This window comes from Bufo bufo, chromosome 1 (genome assembly GCF_905171765.1).
Source record: "Bufo bufo chromosome 1, aBufBuf1.1, whole genome shotgun sequence".
NCBI lineage: Eukaryota > Metazoa > Chordata > Amphibia > Anura > Bufonidae > Bufo > Bufo bufo.
The window spans coordinates 493,947,654-493,971,580 of record NC_053389.1 but is presented as its reverse complement, the minus strand read 5'-3'; the positions used below and the strand labels follow the sequence as shown (position 1 = coordinate 493,971,580).

Genomic DNA, 23,927 nt, shown 5'->3' with positions numbered 1-23,927 from the left:
TACTGAGTGGAATCCATGCGTTCCTCAACTTTGACAAGATTCCCAGTCCCTGCACTGGCCATACAGCCCCACAGCATGATGGAACCACCACCATATTTTACTGTAGGTAGCAGGTGTTATTCTTGGAATGCTGTGTTCTTTTTCCTCTATGCATAACGCCCTTTGTTATGGTCAAATAACTAAATTTTAGTTTCATCAGTCCACAGCACCTTATTCCAAAATGAAGCTGGCTTGTACAAATGTGCTTTAGCCCCCCTCAAGCGGCACTTTTTGTGCTGTGGGCGGAGAAAAGGCTTCCTCTGCATCACTCTCGCATACAGCATCTCCTTGTGTAAAGTGCGCTGAATGGTTGAACGATGCACAGTGACTCCATCTGCAGCAAGATGATGTTGTAGGTCTTTGGTGCTGGTCTGTGGGTTGACTCTGACTGTTCTCACCATTCGTCGCTTCTGTCTATCTGAGATTTTTCTTGGTCTGCCACTTCGAGCCTTAACTTGAACTGAGCCTGTGGTCTTCCATTTCCTCAATATGTTCCTAATTGTGGAAACAGACAGATGAAATCTCTGAGACAGCTTTCTGTATCCTTCCCCTAAACCATGATGGTGAACAATCTTTGTCTTCAGGTCATTTGAGAGTTGTTTTGAGACCCCCATGTTGCTACTCTTCAGAGAAAATTAAAAGAGGAGGGAAACTTACAATTGACCCCCTTAAATACTCTCTCATAAGTGGATTCACCTGTGTATGTAGGTCAGGGGTCACTGAGCTTACCAAGCCAATTTGAGTTCCAATAATTAGTTCTAAAGGTTTTGGAATCAATAAAATGACAACAGTGCCCAAATTTATGCACCTGCCTAATTGTGTTTAAACAATTATAGCACACTTTCTGTAAATCCAATCAACTTCATTTCACTTCTCAAATATCACTGTGTGTGTCTCCTATTTGATATATTTAACTGACATTTTTTATCGTAACATCCAACGATTTATACGGGAAAATTATGGCAATTAACAAGGTTGCCCAAACTTTCGCATCCCACTGTAGCCTCTAACAGGGCTGAATATGGAAACTGCATGAACATTTTTTTATACTGCCAGTTGTGTGTTCTTATGGAGGAAAACGGGAAAAAAAGAAATGGCACATTGTACTGTAGGTGAGAAAAGTATTAGGCTAGATGATTGATCAGAAGAATTAGAGTTATACTTGGAGGTACATTTAACCTAGTTTTTAAAATATAACCCATTTTTAATATTGTCTTTGCCTCTAAAAAAATTTCCACAGATGCTGGTAATAGAACAAAGAAACCAAGATGGTCAGTGGCCAAGAGGTTCATTGCCGAAGTAAGTTTTTTTTATATGTGTATGTGTATATTTGCATGCAGTAAGGACACTAGAGCTTTTTTTTTTTATGAACACTGAACAAAAATATAAACGCAACACTTTCGGTTTTGCTCCAATTTTGCATGAGCTGAACTCAAAGATCTGAAACATTTTCTACATACACAAAAGACCCATTACACTAAAATATTGTTCACAAATCTTTCTAAATCTGTGTTAGTGAGCACTTCTCCTTTGCCGAGATAATCCATCCCACCTCACAGATGTGTCATATCAAGGTGCTGATTAGACAGCATGAATATTGCACAGGTGTGCCTTAGACTGCCCACTCTGAAATGTGCAGTTTGATCACACAGCACAATGCCACAGATGTCGCAACGTTTGCGGGATCGTGCAATTGGCATGCTGACTGCAGGAATGTCTACCAGAGCTGTTGCCCGCGCAATGAATGTCCATTTCTCTACCATAAGCCGCCGTCTCCAAAGGCGTTTCAGAGAATTTGGCAGTACATCCAGCCAGCCTGACAACCGCAGACCACGTGTAACCACACCAGCCCAGGATCTCCACATCCAGCATGTTCACCTCCATGATCGTCTGAGACCAGCCACTGGACAGCTGCAGCAACAATCGGTTTGCATAACCAAAGAATTTCTGCACAAACTGTCAGAAACCGTCTCGGGGAAGCTCATCTGCATGCTCGTCGTCCTCATCGGGGTCTGGACCTCACTGCAGTTCGTCATCGTAGTCGACTTGAGTGGGCAAATGCTCACATTCGATGGCGTCTGGCATGTTGGAGAGGCGTTCTGTTCACAGATGAGCCCCGGTTTTCACTGTTCAGGGCAGATGGCAGACAGCGCGTGTGGCATCGTATGGGTGTGCGGTTTGCTTACGTTAGCATTGTGGATCGAGTGGCCCATGGTGGTGGGGTTATGGTATGGGCAGGCGTATGTTATGGACAACGAACACAGGTGCATTTTATTGATGGCATTTTGAATGCACAGAGATACCGTGACGAGATCCTGAGGCCCATTGTGGCATTTGTCCACGACCATCAACTCTTGTTGCAGCATGATCATGCACGGCCCCATATTGCAAGGATCTGTACATAATTCCTGGAATCTGAAAACATCCCAGTTCTTGCATGGCCAGCATACTCACCGGACATGTCACCCATTGAGCATATTTTGGGATGCTCTGGATCGGCGTATACGACAGCGTGTTCCAGTTCCTGACAATATTCTGCAACTTTGCACAGCTATTGAAGAGGAGTGGACCAACATTCCACAGGCCACAATCAACAACCTGATCAACTCTATGTGACGGAGATGTGTTGCACTGACTGGTTTTCTTACCCCCCTTCCCCCTCCTACATTAAGGCAAAACTGTGCACATTTCAGAGTGGCCTTTTATTGTGGGCAGTCTAAGGCACACCTGTGCAATATTCATGCTGTCTAATCAGCACCTTGATATGCCACACCTGTGAGGTGGGATGGATTATCTCAGCAAAGGAGAAGTGCTCACTAACACAGATTTATACAGATTTGTGAACAATATTTGAGAGTAATGGGTCTTTTGTGTATGTAGAAAATGTTTTAGATCTTTGAGTTCAGCTCATGCAAAATGGGAGCAAAACAGAAAGTGTTGCGTTTATATTTTTGCTCAGTGTATATAACTATTATTTCATTCCTAAGTCATTGGCAATAGAAGTTTATTAATGTATTTGCAGCTGGTGTCACCAGTGTGTGAAGGTGTCCCTGCACAGTCTGACGCTGCCAGCACTCTTTGGATCAAAATATTGTGCATTGCAGTGCATTACTTACGTTTGGTGATATTTCTCTTACTGTTTAACTTGGCCTACTGTTGCTCAAATCGATCAGGAGACACGTGACTTCAAAAAGAGATCACTAAATAATAGTTTCATTTGTTAAATAGTAAAGGTGGCCATACACCTTAGATAGCTGTCCAATAGCAATTCCTCCTGATCCGCTATACTCATGCATGCTTGGGTTGCCTGAGCGAGGGAATAAACTGCTGCCAAACAGCTCTGGTGGCAGTTTATCTACCTTGAGAACAAAGGATTTGGCATATTCAACATGCCCGACCCTTTTTTCTCCTGACATACACGTTAGATGGTCAGCCACTCCCATCAAATGTTGCAGTTAGATTGAGAGTCCTCTAATTCATATGACTGACTTGAAGCCTCCGTCTGCTTCTTTATTGTTGATGGTCTATCTTTGGGATAGGCCATCAATATATGATTGGTGGGAGTCCAACACCTCAAACCCCTGCCATTCAGCTCTTTTAGAGTAGCTGGAAGTTGACAACAGAACTACACAGCGCCATCCACTGTGTAGTGGATTGCGTTTGTAACTGCAGAGCAGCTGATCAGATTTGGATGGTTTATTCTAAGAATAGGCCATAGTTATTAAGAAGTGGGAAGTGTCTTTAAAGGGGTTGAGCAGGCCATATATATTGATGACCTATCTCCACGATACGTCATCAATATCTGATCGATGGGGGTCCGACATCCGGCACCCCCAACAATCAGCTGTTTGAAGAGGAGGTGACGCTCCATGTGACCACTTCTTCTTGATCATCAATATATGTGACCTGCACAATCCCTTTAAGCCTAAAGGCAAAATAAAACCACCTTCCATTTGTGGTCAACAGGGTTTTTAGTAAGTGCCTGCAAAGAATTCAGTGGGTGGAGAGGATTTATTATGTTATCAAGACATTTTGGATAACTGAAGATAAGCAGCACCACTAACAATCCACATACAAACCAGATAAGTGAGAGTTGTTATTGTGACTGTAGCCATCCTGTAGCCATTTTTCCCCAATCGCTGGAAAAATATATATATATATATTTTTTTTAAATGGATGATGCTTTTCTCATATTTTGTTTCCTATACTCTAAAATAACAGGGTTTACAAACGTTCTGTGTGTTTTTTGATCTTTTTATATACCTTTCAGACACACTACAATAAATAGGAGTACACGTATATCATATATACAAGTAAAGTCAACCCGCCCAAACAAATGTAATGATCATGTACATTAGCTTATGGATAAAACTGGGGAGGAGGCGGAGAACACTTTGACTTCAAGCCGTGGGTTCTTCCTGGATATTAAAGACAAAGCTCAGCACCACCATGAGTTCAAGTTCCTTATATATTTATTCAGCCAAAATAATATTGACATTTTTGAATGCCTCTAAATTAAACAGTATATTGCTTTATTTAAAGGGAGTCTGTCAGCAGTTTTGACCATGCTAAGCTGCTTACAGCACTAGGTAGGGGCTGAGGAGAGCAGTACAAATATACATTTTGTGAAGCTTTTGGTTTCAGCAGTAGTAAGAGTATGAACATTTGTTCTTCTAGGAGGCAGAGCTTCACTGTGAAGTGCACTCTGTGATCAAATCCCCTCTCCTCTGTTCTGGGGGACATCTGTAGCATCCAACCAGGAGACCACTACAGCTGTCAGAGCAGACAGGTAGGGTCATGAAGCAGCTCAGTACAGAGAGCACTTCACAATGAAGCCCCCCTCCCAGGAGCTTAAGAAGCAAAAACCAGCATAATAAAAAATTATATGCTACTCACAAAAAGTTTGAAATATTTGGCTTGTGGATGGAATTTCAGTATGAACCTAAAATGCAGTCTAACCTTTACGGGTGAACTTAATGTGACCTTCTCTAATCTTTTGAATGCACGTGTCCAACTGTTTGTTTCAGTACTTTTTGCACAACTTGCTGTTCCCTTACAAGGAGCTGGTACAATTAGAATCGGTATTTAAACAGTCCACCTCATCATGCTGTTCACATTTTGACATCATGAGACAAAGATGACTCCTAACAATTGATCAACAGTACCACGCCATTGCTAGGCTTCAAGGATGTTCTCAGACAGAAGTGACCACTGAGCTTAGAGTGTCATCAGCAGGTTGATACAGAGAGACTGGAAGAGTCACAGAAAGGCATAAAAGTAGGGTTGCACTGGATATCGAATTATCGATACCCAATTGATACTTTTGTATCCGGATCGATTCGATACTGGGATTTGCCTTTTACCGATACTAGGCTGCTCTACTGTGCAGCCTAGTATCAGAGAACATGGAACGCGCTGCTCTCAGTGCGCTCCATGTTCTTCTCAGCAGCACAGTTGAGAAGGAGAGAGTCTCTCCCTTCCTTACCTACTGTGCCGCTGCTGCCAATGAGAGGAATGAGGGGAGTAGAAGGGGAGGGGCTGTGGCCACTGCGCCACCAATGAAGTATTAAAAACATTGGTGGCGCAGTGCACCCAACCCAACCTCCCCCCCCCCAGTATTAAAGTTATTGGTGGCAGTGGCCACATGGTCCCCTCGGCCTTCTTAATTGGTGGTGCAGTGGCAGTTCCGATCGGAGCCCCAGCAGTGTAATGGCAGGGCTCTTATCAATTACCATGTCAGCCAGGACGCTACTGAAGCCCTGGCTGCCATGGTAAGCTCCCTGCTGCTGTGTGCACAAAGCACAGGGCAGCAGGCACAGTGTGAAGTCCTATTCACCCTAATAGAGCTCTGTTAGGATGAATAGGAAAAGGGATTAAAAGATCCCAGGTTTTAGCCCCATTCGCCATTTTTTTTAGTCACCTTGTCCCCCCTTTCCCAATTTTACATATAAAATATATAAACAATAAATAAATACTGTAAACATATTACATATCGCCACGTCCGAAAAGTCCAAACTATTAAAATATAAAAAAATATCTCTTGTGTGGTAAACGCCGTAACAGAAAAAAAACCAAAAACGTGCAATTCGCCATTTTTTTGTCACCCAAAAAATAGGATCGGACTGTTATATTATGGGCCGGACGTTCCATAAAATGCGGAATGCACACAGCTTTTTTTGATGTTTTATTTTTTTCGTGTGGTATCGATTAGTTTCGAGTATCGCAATACTTTTTTATGGTATCGAAATAGAATCAAAATTTTGGTATTGTGACAACCCTACATAGAAGTGGACGTCCTTTGTCCACATCCCACACTGATGACTGCTTCATTGTGAACAATGCCCTGCGGATGATGAATGCCACACAACTCAAGGCACATTTAAGGGAGGTGAGAGTCATCCAAGTGTTATGTCAGACCATTCAAAACCGTTTACATCAGCGTGGTCTGAGTGCTAGATGACCTGCAAGGGTACCTGACCACACCTCCAGGAACAGGGGTCACCGTCTTGCATGGGCCAGGGAGCATCTATGGTGGACAAAAGACCAGTAGGCCTCAGTGCTGTTCACTGATAACATAGTAACATAGTTTATAAGGCTGAAAAAAGACATCTGTCCATCCAGTTCAGCCATGAAAGTCAATTCACGCTGAGCAGAAATTATAGCCACCAACGATGTTGGAGACGTCAAGGAGACCGCTATGCATTAGTCACTGTTGTCACCAAACTAACCTTTGGTGGTAGTGGTGGTGGTCTTACAGTGTGGGCAGGTGTGTCTCGTCAATACAGAACTGCCCTACACTTTGTGAATGGTGACAAGCCCATACTACTTGAATAACATCATTAATCCATTCATTGTGCGTCTGCATGAACAACACAGGCCTAATTTAATCTTCACGGACAACAATGCGCCAGCTCATCGAGGTCGCATCATTAGGGAATGGCTGCTGGAGACTGGGATACCTGAAATAGAGTGAACTGCACTTGCTCCAGACCTGAATCCCATTGAAAACCTACGGGATCAGCTAAGTCGCCGTGTAGAGGCTCTGAACTCTGTACCCCAGAACCTCAATGACCTGAGGGCCACCCTTCAAGAAGAGTGGGATGCCATGCCTCAGCAGACAATAAGTAAATTTTTGAACAGCATGAGACATCGTTGTCAAGCTGTAACTAATGCTCAAGGCCACATGACAAGTTATTGAGACATTGACATTTTTTGTGGGGTTATACCCACCACTGTTGTTGGCTTTTGTTTCGATAAATAGTTTGAGATGAGGAAATCACCATTGCATGTTTCTACTTAAATGCCCTACTTTCATGATATAATATCACTGTAGCATGAACTTTTTCCATTTTCCATAAATTTCACCCAAAAGCCATATATCCCTAACTTTTTGTGAGTAGTGTATTCACCCTCTAATAGAAACTCCACAAGAGTTCTCCCTGGCCCACACCTGGCACTGTAAGCAGTTTTGTATAGTTGAAACTGCTGACAGACTCCCTTTAAGTAAAACATGGAAATTTAATCTGAGGTGATGCTGGATTTTGACTATGGTCACCCTTGCCTGCTGTCCATTTCCAATTTGTTCAGTGGGGGCAGGAGGCCTTGGACTTACTTAGATCTTAAGCCTTATGGTGGGCCCTTTTCACATTAACAAGTACAACCATGACCACTCATTTGTGTGTGTGTTTTTGTTTTCTTTAATATTTTTGAGACAATGCATCTTAGGGTTTGTGTTTTGCTCGCATTTTGCATTTCCTGTCATCCTTCACCATTTTCCTAACTGTCTTTTGAAGGTTACCAGGTGCACCACATTTTTCAGCATTACCAAAGGTTTCTCCTCCATCTCTATCAAATAATTATAGCAACTTCAACAACAGAAAGTAAGCACCGGTCCTGGAGTGTGTGTTTTTAACCCATAGTCCTCCATTGAGTGGGTTTGATCTTTGCCTTCTTACTTTTTCAACCCTCCCTTTACTGCAATTCTGTTTTCAGTATAATCTCAGTTTTTTGCTGCTCCATCCAAGGATCCCCACTCTTCTACACCTTGGATGATTGGATTGGTGTTAATTATTTATCTGCATGCTTGTTTGGTGAGAGATAGATAATAAAGGGGTTTTCTATATATAAAGTGATCATATTATCTAATAGGTATTGATCTAAATATATTTTATTGCAGTAAAACTCTGCTTTTTAATAAATACACTTTCAGGTTAAAAGTGATCAGATATTGGCAGGGAAAGCTAGCCATACATTTCCTTACACTGGTCACTATATAGGGGGCATGTTGTATTAAATGTTAGCCATTCAAATAAATGGGCAACCATGTAATGTATGGAGCTGCATAAGCCAAAGGGGGCTCTATTAGTGGACCCTATCTTTTGGTAATAGAGGGTGTGAATTTTTTTTTTTTTAATATCTTTGTATTCCTTTCCTTATATATACACTATTATATGGGCAAAATTATTCAAACATCTACACATTACATGCTGTTACGATATACCATTATAAATCCATAGGCAACAATTAGTCCACCTTTGCAGCTGAGACGGCTTCCACTCTTCTGGGAAGACTTCTTCAAGATTTTGGAGTGTCTGTGGGAATTTTTCCCCATTTATCCAGATGTGCATTTGTGAGGTCAGACCAGTGTTGGACAAGAGGGCCTGGCTCACAATCCCCATTCTCGTTCATTCCAAAGGTGTTCAGTGGGTATGAGGTTAAAGTTCTTTGTGGTCCAGTCAAATTCTAAAACACCAAACTCACCCAACCATGCCGTTACGGACCTTGCTTTGTGCTCTGGGGCACAGTCATGCTAGAACAGAAAATGGCCTTCTCCAAACTGTTCCCACAAAGTTGAAAACATACAGTTGTCCAAAATATCTTGGTATGCTAAAGTATTAAAGAGGTTGCCTAACTCCATACAGTTTTTTAAATACTCCACCCACCCAGGAAACATATTTATCTGCATCCTAATGCTTTGTTCCAGATCTGTGGGTCCAATGCTGTCTTCACTATGCTTTAGTTCCCGCATGTAAATCTCCAACATGGATGAGGTCACGTGCATCGGTGCAGCCAATTACTAACCACAGAGATGACGTGCTGATTGTGGACACATTACCGCAGCAGTGGCGCAAGTAGCCCCATTTAGAGGTCTAGTGATTACAGCCTGGAAGCCTTGGAGCCAAAACTGAGTGTCAGGGAGCAGATAAATATTTTTCCCTTGACCGGTCCCTCTAGGTGGGGGTATTTAAGAAAAAAACAATATAAAGTTGAAACAGTTTTTCACTGGAAATAAGGGGCCAAGGCCAACCTCTGAAAAACAAACCCATGACATTTTCGCTCCTCCAACAAACTTTACAGTTGGTAGTCAGGCAGGTAATGTTCTCCTGGCATTCGTCAAACCTAGACTCCACAGTCCAGTGCACATGAAGTGGCTTGTAACAATGTCATACTATTACAGGACCACACTGGAATTCACTGAGCTCTTTCAAACGAACCATTCTTTCACAAATGTTTGGTTAGGCGCTAGATATTATACACCTTTGGCAGTGGGACCAAGTTAAACACCTGAATATCAGGGGTCAGTAACCTCCGGCACTCCAGCTGTGGTAAAACTACAACACCCCACATGCTCCCTTCACTTCTATAGGAGTTCAGACAAAAGCCAAGCAAGTGTGTATGCTGGGAGTCATAGTTTTACCACAGCTGGAGTGCCAGAGGTTGCTGATCCTTGGTGTATATCGTACAGCTCATACACAATGTGCAATAAATATAATATGCCCCACCTTGTCACTTTGGTTCAGACATGCAAGCGAGATAAAAAAAATAAAAAAACTCCCGTGTTGTTTTACCAGCATTGCCCTATTTATCAAATAGCTTAGTAAGAGAGAAAATTCTTTAATATTCAAAAAAAGAATTTCTCCAAATGAATCAAATTTTTTCAAAGCCGGTACTGACTATCATCAACTGTACAGAAGGAGGTGCTTCTTTTGGAGTCAATGACTAATTGAGAGGTATCATCTATGATCACACATGCTGGAAGGACAGGATCAACCAGCTAGTACTTAACATCCATTACACTGTAGAATGGTTCCCAAATACCTGTTTCTTAGGACAGTTCCAAATAATATGCAGAAAGTAGGGCAATTCAATTTGCCATAACATCTATCTTAAATAGAAAAAGCAATATATAATAAAGTTTGTGTAAAGGGCTAAATTGATTTGTATTTCTTGACACCATTCTACAATTTTTTACAATTAGCATCTATCATGTCCCATCCATTTTCCCAGGTGTATCTGCCCATTTTATTTTACTTTTAGGCTAGTTTCACACTAGCATTTCAGATCACTCTGGGTCCTGCATTGCTGGAAGCTGCCAACCGTCCCTGGTATTTGGCTGATTTTCTGCATAAATGCAGGGTTGTGGCTGGATCTCTGCCAGTCCCCATTATAATTAATGGGAGCGGCTGGCATTCAGGCAGCTTTTGGCAATGCCGGATGCAGAGAGCGCCGGAAGGGAACAGCCCTTTAATATCAACTCCCTTCTGCATTCTTATTCCCTATAATTGCAATTATTAGCGATAAGCGAAACTATTCTAAATTAATCAAATTTGTTCTGCATTTCCCAGAAACTTAGATTTTAAACAAATCGAAAATATTAGGGATTTCTACTCAGAACGCACAAAATTGCAGCTGCTGTTTTACAGTTCAGAAGACGGAGAAGAAGGTATCTTTCATCAAAAAGGGACCCTTTTTTTTTATGTTTTAAAAAAAAAATCTGACAGTCGAATGTGTTATTAAAGTTTTCCAAGGTCTTAATACTGATGACTTATCCTCTGGCAGGGCTCCTGGGTGTCGAACCCCCATCAATCACATACTGATAGGTCATCAGTATTAATATGTCTGAAAACTCTTTTAAACAGGTTTGCTATCACTGGCTACGTTCCACTTACCTATAGCCATATATGTCACTGTCACTTTGACATTACTCATGCAGTCTTGGCTTTAAAGAACTTGATAGAGTTGGTTACAGTCCTCAGTGTTATACACAACTTCTCAGAACAATTGGGGTGCTTTTAATTCAGACCAAATTTAATAGGACTTAATTGATGATGGCCGATTTCACCAAATCAGACCCGAAACATATTTTGGGAATTTGATCACCTCTAATAATTAGACCATACTGGTGTGCACAGACCTCTTTATTCCATTAATTTTCTTTAGTTCAGTCCAGCACCTATTCAGAACTGCAGCCATGAAACATTCCTCAAAACCTGCATATTTAAATTGCCCAGATTCCAGAACCTGAAATATATTTTCAAACTGTCCTTTACATTTGTCTACAAATCTAATATATAAAGCTGAGTGTATGTGTGTATGTCCACTAAAGGAATCCGCCCCGTCGCATTTACAATCACGAAATTTGGCACACAGGTACATAAGGTGTCCGGAAAGATTTTAGACCGGGTCTTTGCTCTCTAGGACGTACCGTACCTTAGATATTCCCCAAAAAATGCAAATATGGCACATCACATGACCTACATTAGCCAATAGAAGCCTGCATGTCTTTCTCTTCATATCCCAACTGCCATACGCACTGTCACATGTGCCTTATCAGCCAATAGAAGCTCGAAGGCCCTTAGTCTCCACATACACACAGTTTTACACCAGGTTTCCATAACAACCCAGCGATTTTTCTTCACTGCTGTAGGTCAGCTTTAAAGGGGCAGGGCGCTGTGAATGACACTGTTAAGGGAGCAAAGTGCTGTGTAAGTCACAGTTAAGGGGGCAGGTAGGGTGGCCATTCAGGCCATCCTCAAAAGACAGACTTAAAAACGCCGCCCCCAGGTCCCACTAAAGCCACGCCCCGACCCGGTTAGACCACTCCCCCTAACCACTCCACAGCCGACAGGTATTGAAAAAATGAAGGTAAAAATCAACTTCTGTCAGCTGCAGGGGATAGAGGGTGACCTTCTCCCTGCAGCTTATGCTCAGACAGCACAGTGCTGCTGTCTGAGAGTGAGCTGTTCAAAAGGACATCCCTGTGTCCGTCCAGGCCCTGCGCCGGACGGAGAACAGGGAGTCTGAAAGCCGGACTGTCCGGCCTAAAACCGGACCTCTGGCCACCCTAGGGGTAGATTGCTGTGGAGGCCACAGTTATGGGGACGGTCCGCAATGGAAGTCAGTGTTAAGGGGCAGATTGCTGTAGAGGCCACTGTTAAGGGGGCGGGGTGTTGTGGAAATCACTGTTAAGGAGATGGGGTACTGTGGAGTAGGGATCGACCGATATTGATTTTTTAGGGCCGATACCGATACCGATAATTTGTGAACTTTCAGGCCGATAGCCGATAATTTATACCGATATTCTGGGAATTTTCATTTTTGAGAAAAAAAAAAAATTCATACACAAATCTGCTGAAAATTAATATGTTTATTGTTAATGTGTATTTTAGTTTATTGTTAATGTGTATTTTTTTTTTTTATAAATCTTTTTCATTTATACTTAATATTTTTGTATTTATTTTTTTTTACTAACTTTTAGCCCCCTTAGGGACTAGAACCCTTGTCCTATTCCCCCTGATAGATCTCTATCAGGGTGAATAGGATCTCACACTGTCCCTGCTGCTCTGTGCTTTGTGCACACAGCAGCATGGAGCTTATCATGGCAGCCAGGGCTTCAATAGCGTCCTGGCTGCCATGGTAACCGATCGGAGCCCCAGGCTTACACTGCTGGGGCTCCGATCGGAGGAGCAGGGGAGAGGGGATCCTGTGGCCACTGCCACCAATGAGTAATACTGGGTGGGGGGGAGGGGCGCACTGCGCCACCAATGTTTTTACTATTGGCCGGCATTGGGGTGGGGGGCGCACTGCGCCACCAATGATTAATACTGGGGGGCTCGGGGGGGGGGCGCACTGCGCCACCAATGAAGAGGAGTCTTTCATTCATTCATATACAGGAGGCGGGAGCTGGCTGCAGAATCACATAGCCGGCTCCCGACCTCTATGAGCGGTGGCTGCAATCCGCGGCACCTGAGGAGTTAACTACCGCGGACCGCAGCTGCCGTTCATAGAGGTCGGGAGCCGGCTATGTGATTCTGCAGCCAGCTCCCGCCTCCTGTATATGAATGAATGAAAGGCTTATCTTCATTGGTGGCGCAGCGGCCACAGCCCCTCCCCTCCTCTTGTCTTCCCTTCTGTCATTGGCGGCAGCGGCAGCAGCAGCACAGGGGGAGGAGACACTGCTTCCTTCTCCCCTGTGCTGCGGAGGGAACACAGAACGCGCTGAGAGCAGCGCGTTCTGTGTTCCCAATACGTTATCGGTATATCGGCAAAATAGATGCCGATACCGATAACGTTCAAAATCCTCAATATCGGCCGATAATATCGGCCAAACCGATAATCGGTCGATCCCTACTGTGGAGGTCACTAATAAAGGGGCAGCCGCTGCGGAGGTCACTGTTAAGGGGGCGGGATGCTGTGGAGGTCACTGTTAAAGGGGCGGGCACTCTGGAGGTCTCTGTTAAGGGGCAGGGAATGGTAGAGGTCACAGTTAAGGGGACGGTCCGCTATGGAGGTCAGTATTAAGGGGTTGGGTGCTGTAGAGGTCACTGTTAAGGGGATGGGGTGTTGTGGAAGTCACATTTTAAGGGAACGGAGCTCTGTAAAGGTCACTGTTAAAGGGGCGGGGTACAGTGGAGGTCACTGTTAAAGCGGCAGTCGCTGTTGAGGTCTCTGTTAAGGGGGCCGGGAATGGTGGAGATCAATTAAGGGGACTGTAACCTTTGGTCACTGTTAAGTGGTGGGTGCTGCAGAGGACACTGTTAAGGGGGCGTGCACCTGTGGAGGTCACTGTCAAGGGGATCGGATGCTGTGGAAATCACTGTTAAAGGGGCAGTCTGCTGTAAAGGTCAAAGTAAAGGGGGTGGGCTGCTGCTGTGAAGGTCCCATTTTATGGAGACGGGCACTGTGGGGGGGGGTCAGTGTTAAGGGGTGGGGGGGGACTGTGGATGTCACTGTCAGAGTGGATACTGTCTATCTTTTAACGACACACACAAACATTAAATTAAATAGACTTAATATACCCTTACGAAGCCGGGTCCTTCAGCTAGTGAATCAAATAACTGGAATCATTACACAAAGCAACCTACAATTAAATTTGTGATGCAATTAAAGTTTGGCAGAGAGAGTTTATCCTGTTCCTCTGGGATACACAAAAAGTTCTGCCTCATCTTGACTCTCCCCGAAACCCAAATCATTTATCACTATCTCAATAACCTTTAAAAAGTTTTGAATATATCTACTCTGGACATGAGGAAAAGTAATAAAGAAACTGAGGCAAAATAATAATTTTTCCGCCTTGTATTGATTTTTAACTCTGGTTCTACATAATAAGAACATTAGATTAAGAGCACTAAATTCCAAGGAGCTTCTTGATGTAGCTGTATTCTCAAGAGTTTTTAACTGAAAGCATGTTTTATAGTGAAAAACAATAATTTCCTTATAAGTCCTCACAAAGAAGAGAACAGCAGATTCTAAGAGAATAGGTCTCCTCTCACACGTCATTCTACAGAAGAATGAATCACGCAGCTCATGCACAAATGATGAAATGAATCGGGATCATATACACGTAGCTGTTTGTCTTAGTAAACATAGTTCATTACCACTTATTGACGTCAGTGACCTCTTGCACAAGTTCATGCCCTGCATCTTAAAGCACCAGCACACAATGGTGCAGTTTCTCCGTCCATATCGCTTAAAGCGCAATTCAGATTACACAAACAAAATATGAGCAGTTATATCGCCTTATCGCAATACTCCAATTGAGCCACTCTGCTCTTCACATGCATGTTCTTATTTTGTTAGGAGCCTGTGACATAAGCAGCAAATGTTGAAGTACCATCAGATTTTATCCAAAATGCAAGAAAGAAGACAGACGGCACTCACCAACAATCTTCGCAGGTTTATTTGCAAGTAAAAAAAACTGATGGATGCGGGCATAGACCAGGCTACAGCCGTTTCGCGCTCCTGCGCTTCCTCAGACCTCACATGACGACGCTGGCGTGCACACGTCAAATACTCTCATGCCAGCTACGTCACATTATACATGACACAAACATTTAAAAGCACATTTCAAACAATAATGAAAGAAAAAGAAAAACATAAAGATTAGAGAGAAGAGGCCATTACACAAATACCGCTAGGTCATATTTATCATTAAGCCCAAGGGGGCCCATAGCTTTTGTTTTGATGATCCAAGCTGCCTCTCTCTGTAATAAAAAGCGACCCCTATCTCCACCATGTTCTGGAACTCCTACTACCTCAATACCTACACATTTCAAAATATCAGCATTACCCCCATGGATTTCATGCACATGTTCTATCAGTCTTGTAGCCCCAATCTTGGTCACTATAGATCTTTTATGTTCTCTAAACCTGATATACAAACACCTAATGGTTTTCCCTATATAAAATCTCCCACAGGGACAAAAAATAACATAGAATACGAACTGCGTCTTACAATATATAAACAGTTTTACAGTATGTTCCACTCCTGCTATATTAAGGTGCTTACTTCTATGTACAAACCTGCACATTGAGCAATGCCCACAAATAAAATTTCCATGGGATGAACATTTCTCTAACCAGATAGAAATCCTCTTCCTGTAAAGTACTCCTAACAAAAGCATCTCTAATGTTCTTACTCCCCCTAAAACTGACCATAGGTTTCAATTGTGTCTTTTCCTTTAACGATTCATCCTGGGCTAAAATATGCCAATTATTATTTAAGATGGCACTTTTAATTAATGGGGACATAGGAGACTAATTAAAGGTAAAAACAGATCTACTCTTTCTATTTGTCTCTCGGTTCCTTCTCGACCTCCTATATTTATAATCTAGCCTCTTTGGTTCACAAGCTCTACGGTAGGCTCTATCAACAACCTCCTCTGGGTATCCTCTCTGTAGAAAACGTTTCTTCAATTCCCTGCACTGTACAACAAACTCCTCTCCATCTGAAATAATCCTTTTAAGACGCATAAATTGTCAATGTGGTCTTCCTGACTTGACATGGGGTGGATGGAAGGAACCATAGTGCAGTAATGAATTAGTGGCTGTCGGTTTTCTGTATACAGTAGTATATAAACATCCATCCCTAACTCTAACTTTGACATCTAAAATTTCCAATTCCTCAATACTGATCTTGCTAGTAAATTGCATGTTCATATGGTTAGTGACATTAAGATATTCCATAAATTCATGAAACTGCCCCAAGGATTCCGTCCAAACTACAAATATATCATCAATGAATCTCAGGAATAACCTGATGCATGTTACAAATGGATTCTTGACCGTAAAAATGTACTCCTCTTCAAAAACCGCTAAAAATAAATTAGCAAATGTACATGAGACCAGAGTCCCCATGGCTGTACCTGTCTTTTGATGGAACCACCTCTTATTAAACATAAATGCATTATGGGTCAAAATAAATTGCCTCTGTAACAAAATCCACATAGGCAGAAGATTTATCCTGTCGAACAAGAACACTGCGGACACACTGCACCCCCAACCCCTGAGGTATCCTGGTATATAAACATTCCACATCGATAGATGCCAACATGTAACCATCCTGCCACTCTATATCCTTATTGGCCTTCAAGAAATCACTGGCATCTTCCAAATAGGAAGAAATGCTTTTTAACAAACGGCGAAGTAGCCAATCTACATATTGAGACGGGCTCAGTAACTGAGCCAATGCCCGTCACAATAGGGGGCCCAGTGGGTCCACCAGTAATTTGTGCACTTTTGGTATACAATACCAAACCAGGGGTACAGCTTCTCAGCAGTGTTCCTGGACAGGACACCCATTTCGGTATATTTCCACAAAAAATTTCTGTATATTTCCACAAAAAAGATCTCAATTGTTGTATTCGATTTTAAAGAAACATACACGTCCCTTATATTGAGCTGTCTGTCAGCCTCCTGCACCTAAGACTTCTTATACATCACCACTATATTACCACCCTTGTCGGCCGGTTTGGCAATCGGATCTCCCCGACTTTTCAACCATTTTAAAGCTCTTCTCTTACATGCATATCAATTTTGCTTACCAGATGGATATAGTAATGCTTTAACTTCCCTCAAAACTTGCTGTTGAAAAAGATCCAGACTGTCATCGGCCGACAAGGGTGGAGTAAAAGTGGACTTAATACCTTTATTGAAATGTACACCGATTGGTTGGTCACTTTGCTCTCACATGGGTCATATCCCTGAATCTCCAACAATATATCTACAACCTGTCTATCCAGTTGATCTATTTCACTGTTAACACTAAACCCCAAGGTACTAATCACACACGGTCGTTCACCTTCATGCATCGGTTTAGCATTGAAATTGGAACCCTGAAAATGCTTAAACAGGTTAAGTTTCCTAACCGACTTAAACAAATCCACCTCAAATCTCACTTCATCAAAATCCTCCACTAAACTATTATTTAAACCTTTGGACAATAAGGATAAACAGTCACTGTCCAGTTGTACTTGTGTTAGATTAATTACATTATAGCCAGATGGTAGTTGTTGAACCTCTCCTACATCTAAAGTCAGTGTCTCCACGTGACTTGCTTATCCTTTTGTATAAAGTTCTTCTTTTCTTTTCGTTTTGTTCTCCCTTTTCTGATCATTTTTCTAAAGGGAGTTACGTTTGAGACATCGTTCCTTCTGAACTCTGCTCTCTCCTCAGTGACCGTATGGTGTTTTGTGATTCATCCGAAGCACCAGAGTCGGACTCTATCGTCCATCATATGATAATCACAAATACATCTAGTGCCCTTACAGATTAAAAACTTGCTAAAACTGTATATAAAACAGCCCAACTTGGGTTTCTCAATCCACTTCATGAGGGCATCAACATTTGTCCGCCATATTGATCTTTAAATACCCATGCACTGAATTAATTTAACCACATTTTAGTTCATATAAACAAAATTGACAAGGCAAAAAGGTTCTCTCCTATCCACATTATCCTCTAATACATAATGTAATTAAAATTTATTATATGAACATTCATACACTCAAAACTCCAGCTTATCTTTAGTTTAGCTGGTCACATGACCCAAATCCTCTAATCCAAATGGGGATACCCAGCCCACGTATATGAGCAGAAGAACCTGTCACTGGAGAACCAATCGTATGTGGGATTCCCTCTTCTATTTATTATCAACCCAGGCAAGATTTTAAGTCAAACTAATTCTAATCCCTGGGGTTTAAAGCCAGGTCAGAGACACTGTGGGGAAGATTAATCCGAACTGGTGCAATGGCAAACTGGCTTAGTTCCCCATAGCAACCAATGAGCTTCTGCCTTTCATTTGCAAAGGAGCTCTGAGAAATGACCGGTGGAATCTGATTGGTTGCTATGGGCACCTAAGCCAGTTTCCCTTTGACCCAGTTTTGAAAAATCTCCCCCTACGATTTTCTAGTCAAATTTTAACATTATACAGATGTTCCCCTATTTGAGATTTCAATTTCCGTAGGGTATGTCCAACATACTAGAGGCCACATGGGCACTCCAGCATGTAGACGACGACCCAACTATGTTCACAAAAAAGATATCCCAAAATATGTAACTCTTTCTTAGAACACATATCCTCCTGTTGCCGATTTTTGCATCCCTTACAAAATCTGCACCATGTAAAATGGCCTCAATAATTCACAGTATCATTTCATTTCAAACAGTTATGTACAATCTTGTCTTTAAGGTTACGTGCCCTAGAAAAAAAATATTTGGATTTCTCGGTAAAACAGTTTCCAACACAGAGTCATACCATAGGGTAACCCAATTTGTCTTAATTTCTCTACTGTCTGAACTAAACTGGGTTCTAAAGGATTTTTTTATATCCTTATCAGTTATATCAGTATCCTTCTTAGTATTCCTTATATTATCCCTTCCTACTTCTAAAATGGTGGCCTTCAAATCCTCCCTATTATAATTTATCTCCAGAAACCTATTTTTTAAAATCTCGCTTTGTTTTGTTGAAAATAAATCCCCAATATCAGAACAGTTCTGATAAATCCTCTGAAATTGCCACTTGGGAACATTCTTTAGCCAGGGGGCATGATGACAACAGTTCATGTCTATGTAAGAATTACTATCAGTAGGTTTACTAAAAATCCTAATTTTTAACTGCCCTTTTTGTAAAAATAAAAATTTAATATCTACATCTAAAAAACATACTCCTGGCTGACATCAGTGGTAAACTTCAGATTCCACTCATTAGAGTTAAAATAAGGAGGAAAATAACTAAAACCATCTTCATTCTTTGCATAACAAGAAACGGTCATTTACAGTGGGGGAAATAATTATTTGACCCCTCACTGATTTTGTAAGTTTGTCCAATGACAAAGAAATGAAAAGTCTCAGAACAGTATCATTTCAATGGTAGGTTTATTGTAACAGTGGCAGATAGCACATCAAAAGGAAAATCGAAAAAATAACTTTAAATAAAAGATAGCAACTGATTTGCATTTCATTGAGTGAAATAAGTATTTGAACCCTCTAACAAAAAAAGACTTAATACTTGGTGGAAAAACCCTTGTTTGCAAGCACAGAGGTCAAACGTTTCTTGTAATTGATGACCAAGTTTGCGCACATTTTAGGAGGAATGTTGGTCCACTCCTCTTTGCAGATCATCTCTAAATCCCTAAGGTTTCGAGGCTGTCTCTGTGCAACTCTGAGCTTGAGCTCCCTCCATAGGTTTTCGATTGGATTAAGGTCCGGAGACTGACTAGGCCACTCCATGACCTTAATGTGCTTCTTCTTGAGCCACTCCTTTGTTGCCTTTGCTGTATGTTTTGGGTCATTGTCGTGCTGGAACACCCATCCACGACCCATTTTCAGTTTCCTGGCAGAGGGAAGGAGGTTGTCGCTCAGGATTTCACGATACATGGCTCCGTCCATTTTCCCGTTTATGCGAATAAGTTGTCCTGTGCCCTTAGCAGAAAAACACCCCCAAAGCAAAATGTTTCCACCCCCATGCTTGACGGTGGGGACGGTGTTTTGGGGGTCATAGGCAGCATTTTTCTTCCTCCAAACACAGCGAGTTGAGTTAATGCCAAAGAGCTCTATTTTGGTCTCATCAGACCACAGCACCTTCTCCCAGTCACTCTCTGAATCATTCAGGTGTTCATTGGCAAACTTCAGACGGGCCTGCACATGTGCCTTCCTGAGCAGGGGGACCTTGCGAGCCCTGCAGGATTTTAATCCATTGCGGTGTAATGTGTTTCCAATGGTTTTCTTGGTGACTGTGGTCCCTGCTAATTTGAGGTCATTAACTAACTCCTCCCGTGTAGTTCTAGGATGCTTTTTCACCTTTCTCAGAACCATTGACACCCCACGAGGTGAGATCTTGCGTGGAGCCCCAGAGCGAGGTCGATTGATGGTCATTTTGTGCTCCTTCCATTTTCGAACAATCGCACCAACAGTTGTCACCTTCTCTCCCAGCTTCTTGCTAATGGTTTTGTAGCCCATTCCAGCCTTGTGCAGGTCTACAATTTTGTCTCTGACATCCTTGGACAGCTCTTTGGTCTTTCCCATGTTGGAGAGTTTGGAGTCTGCTTGATTGATTGATTCTGTGGACAGGTGTCTTTTATACAGGTGACTAGTTAAGACAGGTGTCCTTAATGAGGGTGACTAATTGAGTAGAAGTGTCTAACCACTCTGTGGGAGCCAGAACTCTTAATGGTTGGTAGGGGTTCAAATACTTATTTCACTCAATGAAATGCAAATCAGTTGCTATCTTTTATTTAAAGTTATTTTTTCGATTTTCCTTTTGATGTGCTATCTGCCACTGTTACAATAAACCTACCATTGAAATGATACTGTTCTGAGACTTTTCATTTCTTTGTCATTGGACAAACTTACAAAATCAGTGAGGGGTCAAATAATTATTTCCCCCACTGTATATAATTTTTCCATAGAATGAGGCCTCCTTTTCTTGATTTTCCGTGATAGGTTTTATATATTTTACTTCCCAATATTGCATGTAGGTATTAGTTAAGCTGGGGGCGACTTTCACCCCCCATCATTGTCCCAACTTGCTGTAGATAAAAAAAAATATATAATTAATTGTACCAAAAATAATTATGGGAAAAACAGAACTCTAAACATATTTGATAATGAATTCTCTCTGCACTTCATTCATAGTATCGTCCTTCTGCCTATAATATCGAAGTGCCTCTGCTCCCTTCCCTCTTGGAATACATGTAAACAGGGAAGTGACGTCACAGGTGGCCATGAGTACTTCTACTGTGGGAAAACATAAACCGTTTAATACCTCTGTTATCACCGGTATCTTTCAGGTATGACGATGTACCCTTCGCATATTTTTGCAAAAAAAAATAAAAATAAAGAAATCTAAATACTCAGAAAGGTTACTAGTAAGGGATGATATACCTGCTACTATTGGCCTTTCAGGGGGACTTTGCAAATCTTTGTGTATTTTGGGTAAAAAATATATAATTGGTAAAATAGGGTATTTAATGTGTAAAAACTCATATTCGTTCTTATCCAAAATTCCTTATTTCAAACCTGCTACTAATAGCAACTCACCACCCAGGAGGCAACTGGAGGATATTATAGGGATTTTATGATCTCGGAAATTGGTGGCATATCACTAGGATATGCCACCAATGTCAGATCTCCAGACCTGGGTCCCAGAAGTGAATGCACACCCACCCTCCATTCATTTCTATGGAAGTTCTGTAAATAGCCAAGCACTAGCTCGGCTATTTCCGGCAGTCCCATAGAGGTGAATGGAGTGGTAGTCGTATTTGCGTGGTGCGCTCTCTGTTCATTTCTATCAGACTTCCAAAAATAGCCACACCTCTCTCCAGAACGGGACCCCGCACATGCACTGCTTGCTCTACATTCATTTGTATGGGAGAGCATGGCCATCTCTCCATTAGCTCTTTGGGACTCAGCTATTTACAGGACTCCCACAGAAATGCATGGAGGGTGGCCAAGCATGCAAGGCTGCCTTCTGTTTACTTCTGGGGTCCCGTTCTAGAAATGGGGGACCATCTGGGATCCATCTCCAATCTGACATTGGCGGCATATCCTAGCGATGTGGTACCGCAGAGGACCAAAGAGTGTTATCTAATAGTAATAAGAAAGTGTTCCAGATTTTGGGAAATCTTTCTCGTGAGCATAGTGGGGTTGTCCTCATGCTGGAGTATCCATGTGGCCTCCAGTATGTGGGACTTACCATGCATAACTTGAGAGCCCAAATAGGGGAACAATTGTATAATAATAAAATTTGACTAGAAACTCTCGTCTGCCCCATTCAAGCACTTTCACTGAAGTTCCCCTAAGGGCCTTAAATTTCAGGAATTAGAATTAGTCAAAAATAAGTGGTGTGGGGGAAATCCAGTGGAGTATATCAACTGTTGGGAATTGTTTGGATATAAACCAAGATACCCTAAAACCTTGCAGTCTCAATGTATACTTTGACTTAAAATCTTGCCTGGGTTGATAAGAAATAGAAGAGTGAATCCCACAAATGATTGGTTCTTCAGTGACATGTGAGTAATTTTTATGTATAAGAGCAACCCTGTTTTCATTTTCTGCTCATATACGTAGTCTGGTTTCCCCATTTGGATTGGAGGATTTGTTTCATGTGACCCGCGAACACAAGACAAGCTGGAGTTTTGAATGTATGAATGTTCATATTATGAATTTTTATTACATTATGTACACTGCGTGCAGAATTATTAGGCAAATGAGTATTTTGACCACATCATCCTCTTTATGCATGTTGTCTTACTCCAAGCTGTATAGGCTCGAAAGCCTACTACCAATTAAGCATATTAGGTGATGTGCATCTCTGTAATGAGAAGGGGTGTGGTCTAATGACATCAACACCCTATATTAGGTGTGCATAATTATTAGGCAACTTCCTTTCCTTTGGCAAAATGGGTCAAAAGAAGGACTTGACAGGCTCAGAAAAGTCAAAAATAGTGAGATATCTTGCAGAGGGATGCAGCACTCTTAAAATTGCAAAGCTTCTGAAGCGTGATCATCGAACAATCAAGCGTTTCATTCAAAATAGTCAACAGGGTCGCAAGAAGCGTGTGGAAAAACCAAGGCGCAAAATAACTGCCCATGAACTGAGAAAAGTCAAGCGTGCAGCTGCCAAGATGCCACTTGCCACCAGTTTGGCCATATTTCAGAGCTGCAACATCACTGGAGTGCCCAAAAGCACAAGGTGTGCAATACTCAGAGACATGGCCAAGGTAAGAAAGGCTGAAAGACGACCACCACTGAACAAGACACACAAGCTGAAACGTCAAGACTGGGCCAAGAAATATCTCAAGACTGATTTTTCTAAGGTTTTATGGACTGATGAAATAAGAGTGAGTCTTGATGGGCCAGATGGATGGGCCCGTGGCTGGATTGGTAAAGGGCAGAGAGCTCCAGTCCGACTCAGACGCCAGCAAGGTGGAGGTGGAGTACTGGTTTGGGCTGATATCATCAAAGATGACCTTGTGGGGCCTTTTCGGGTTGAGGATGGAGTCAAGCTCAACTCCCAGTCCTACTGCCAGTTTCTGGAAGACACCTTCTTCAAGCAGTGGTACAGGAAGAAGTCTGCATCCTTCAAGAAAAACATGATTTTCATGCAGGACAATGCTCCATCACACGCGTCCAAGTACTCCACAGCGTGGCTGTCAAGAAAGGGTATAAAAGAAGAAAATCTAATGACATGGCCTCCTTGTTCACCTGATCTGAACCCCATTGAGAACCTGTGGTCCATCATCAAATGTGAGATTTACAAGGAGGGAAAACAGTACACCTCTCTGAACAGTGTCTGGAAGGCTGTGGTTGCTGCTGCACGCAATGTTGAT

General features: G+C 42.1%; 1 protein-coding gene across 2 annotated transcripts in view; it reads left to right on the top strand.

Annotated features, from left to right (window-relative positions):
- The window catches only part of USP15 (ubiquitin specific peptidase 15), a 136,145-nt gene that overhangs the window by 45,513 nt on the left and 66,705 nt on the right, over window positions 1-23,927 (top strand). For both annotated transcript variants that reach the window (XM_040410461.1, XM_040410452.1), the window contains exon 6: window positions 1,280-1,338. In XM_040410461.1, the coding sequence (XP_040266395.1) occupies window positions 1,280-1,338 (59 nt within the window). The remainder of the gene's footprint in view (window positions 1-1,279; window positions 1,339-23,927) is intronic.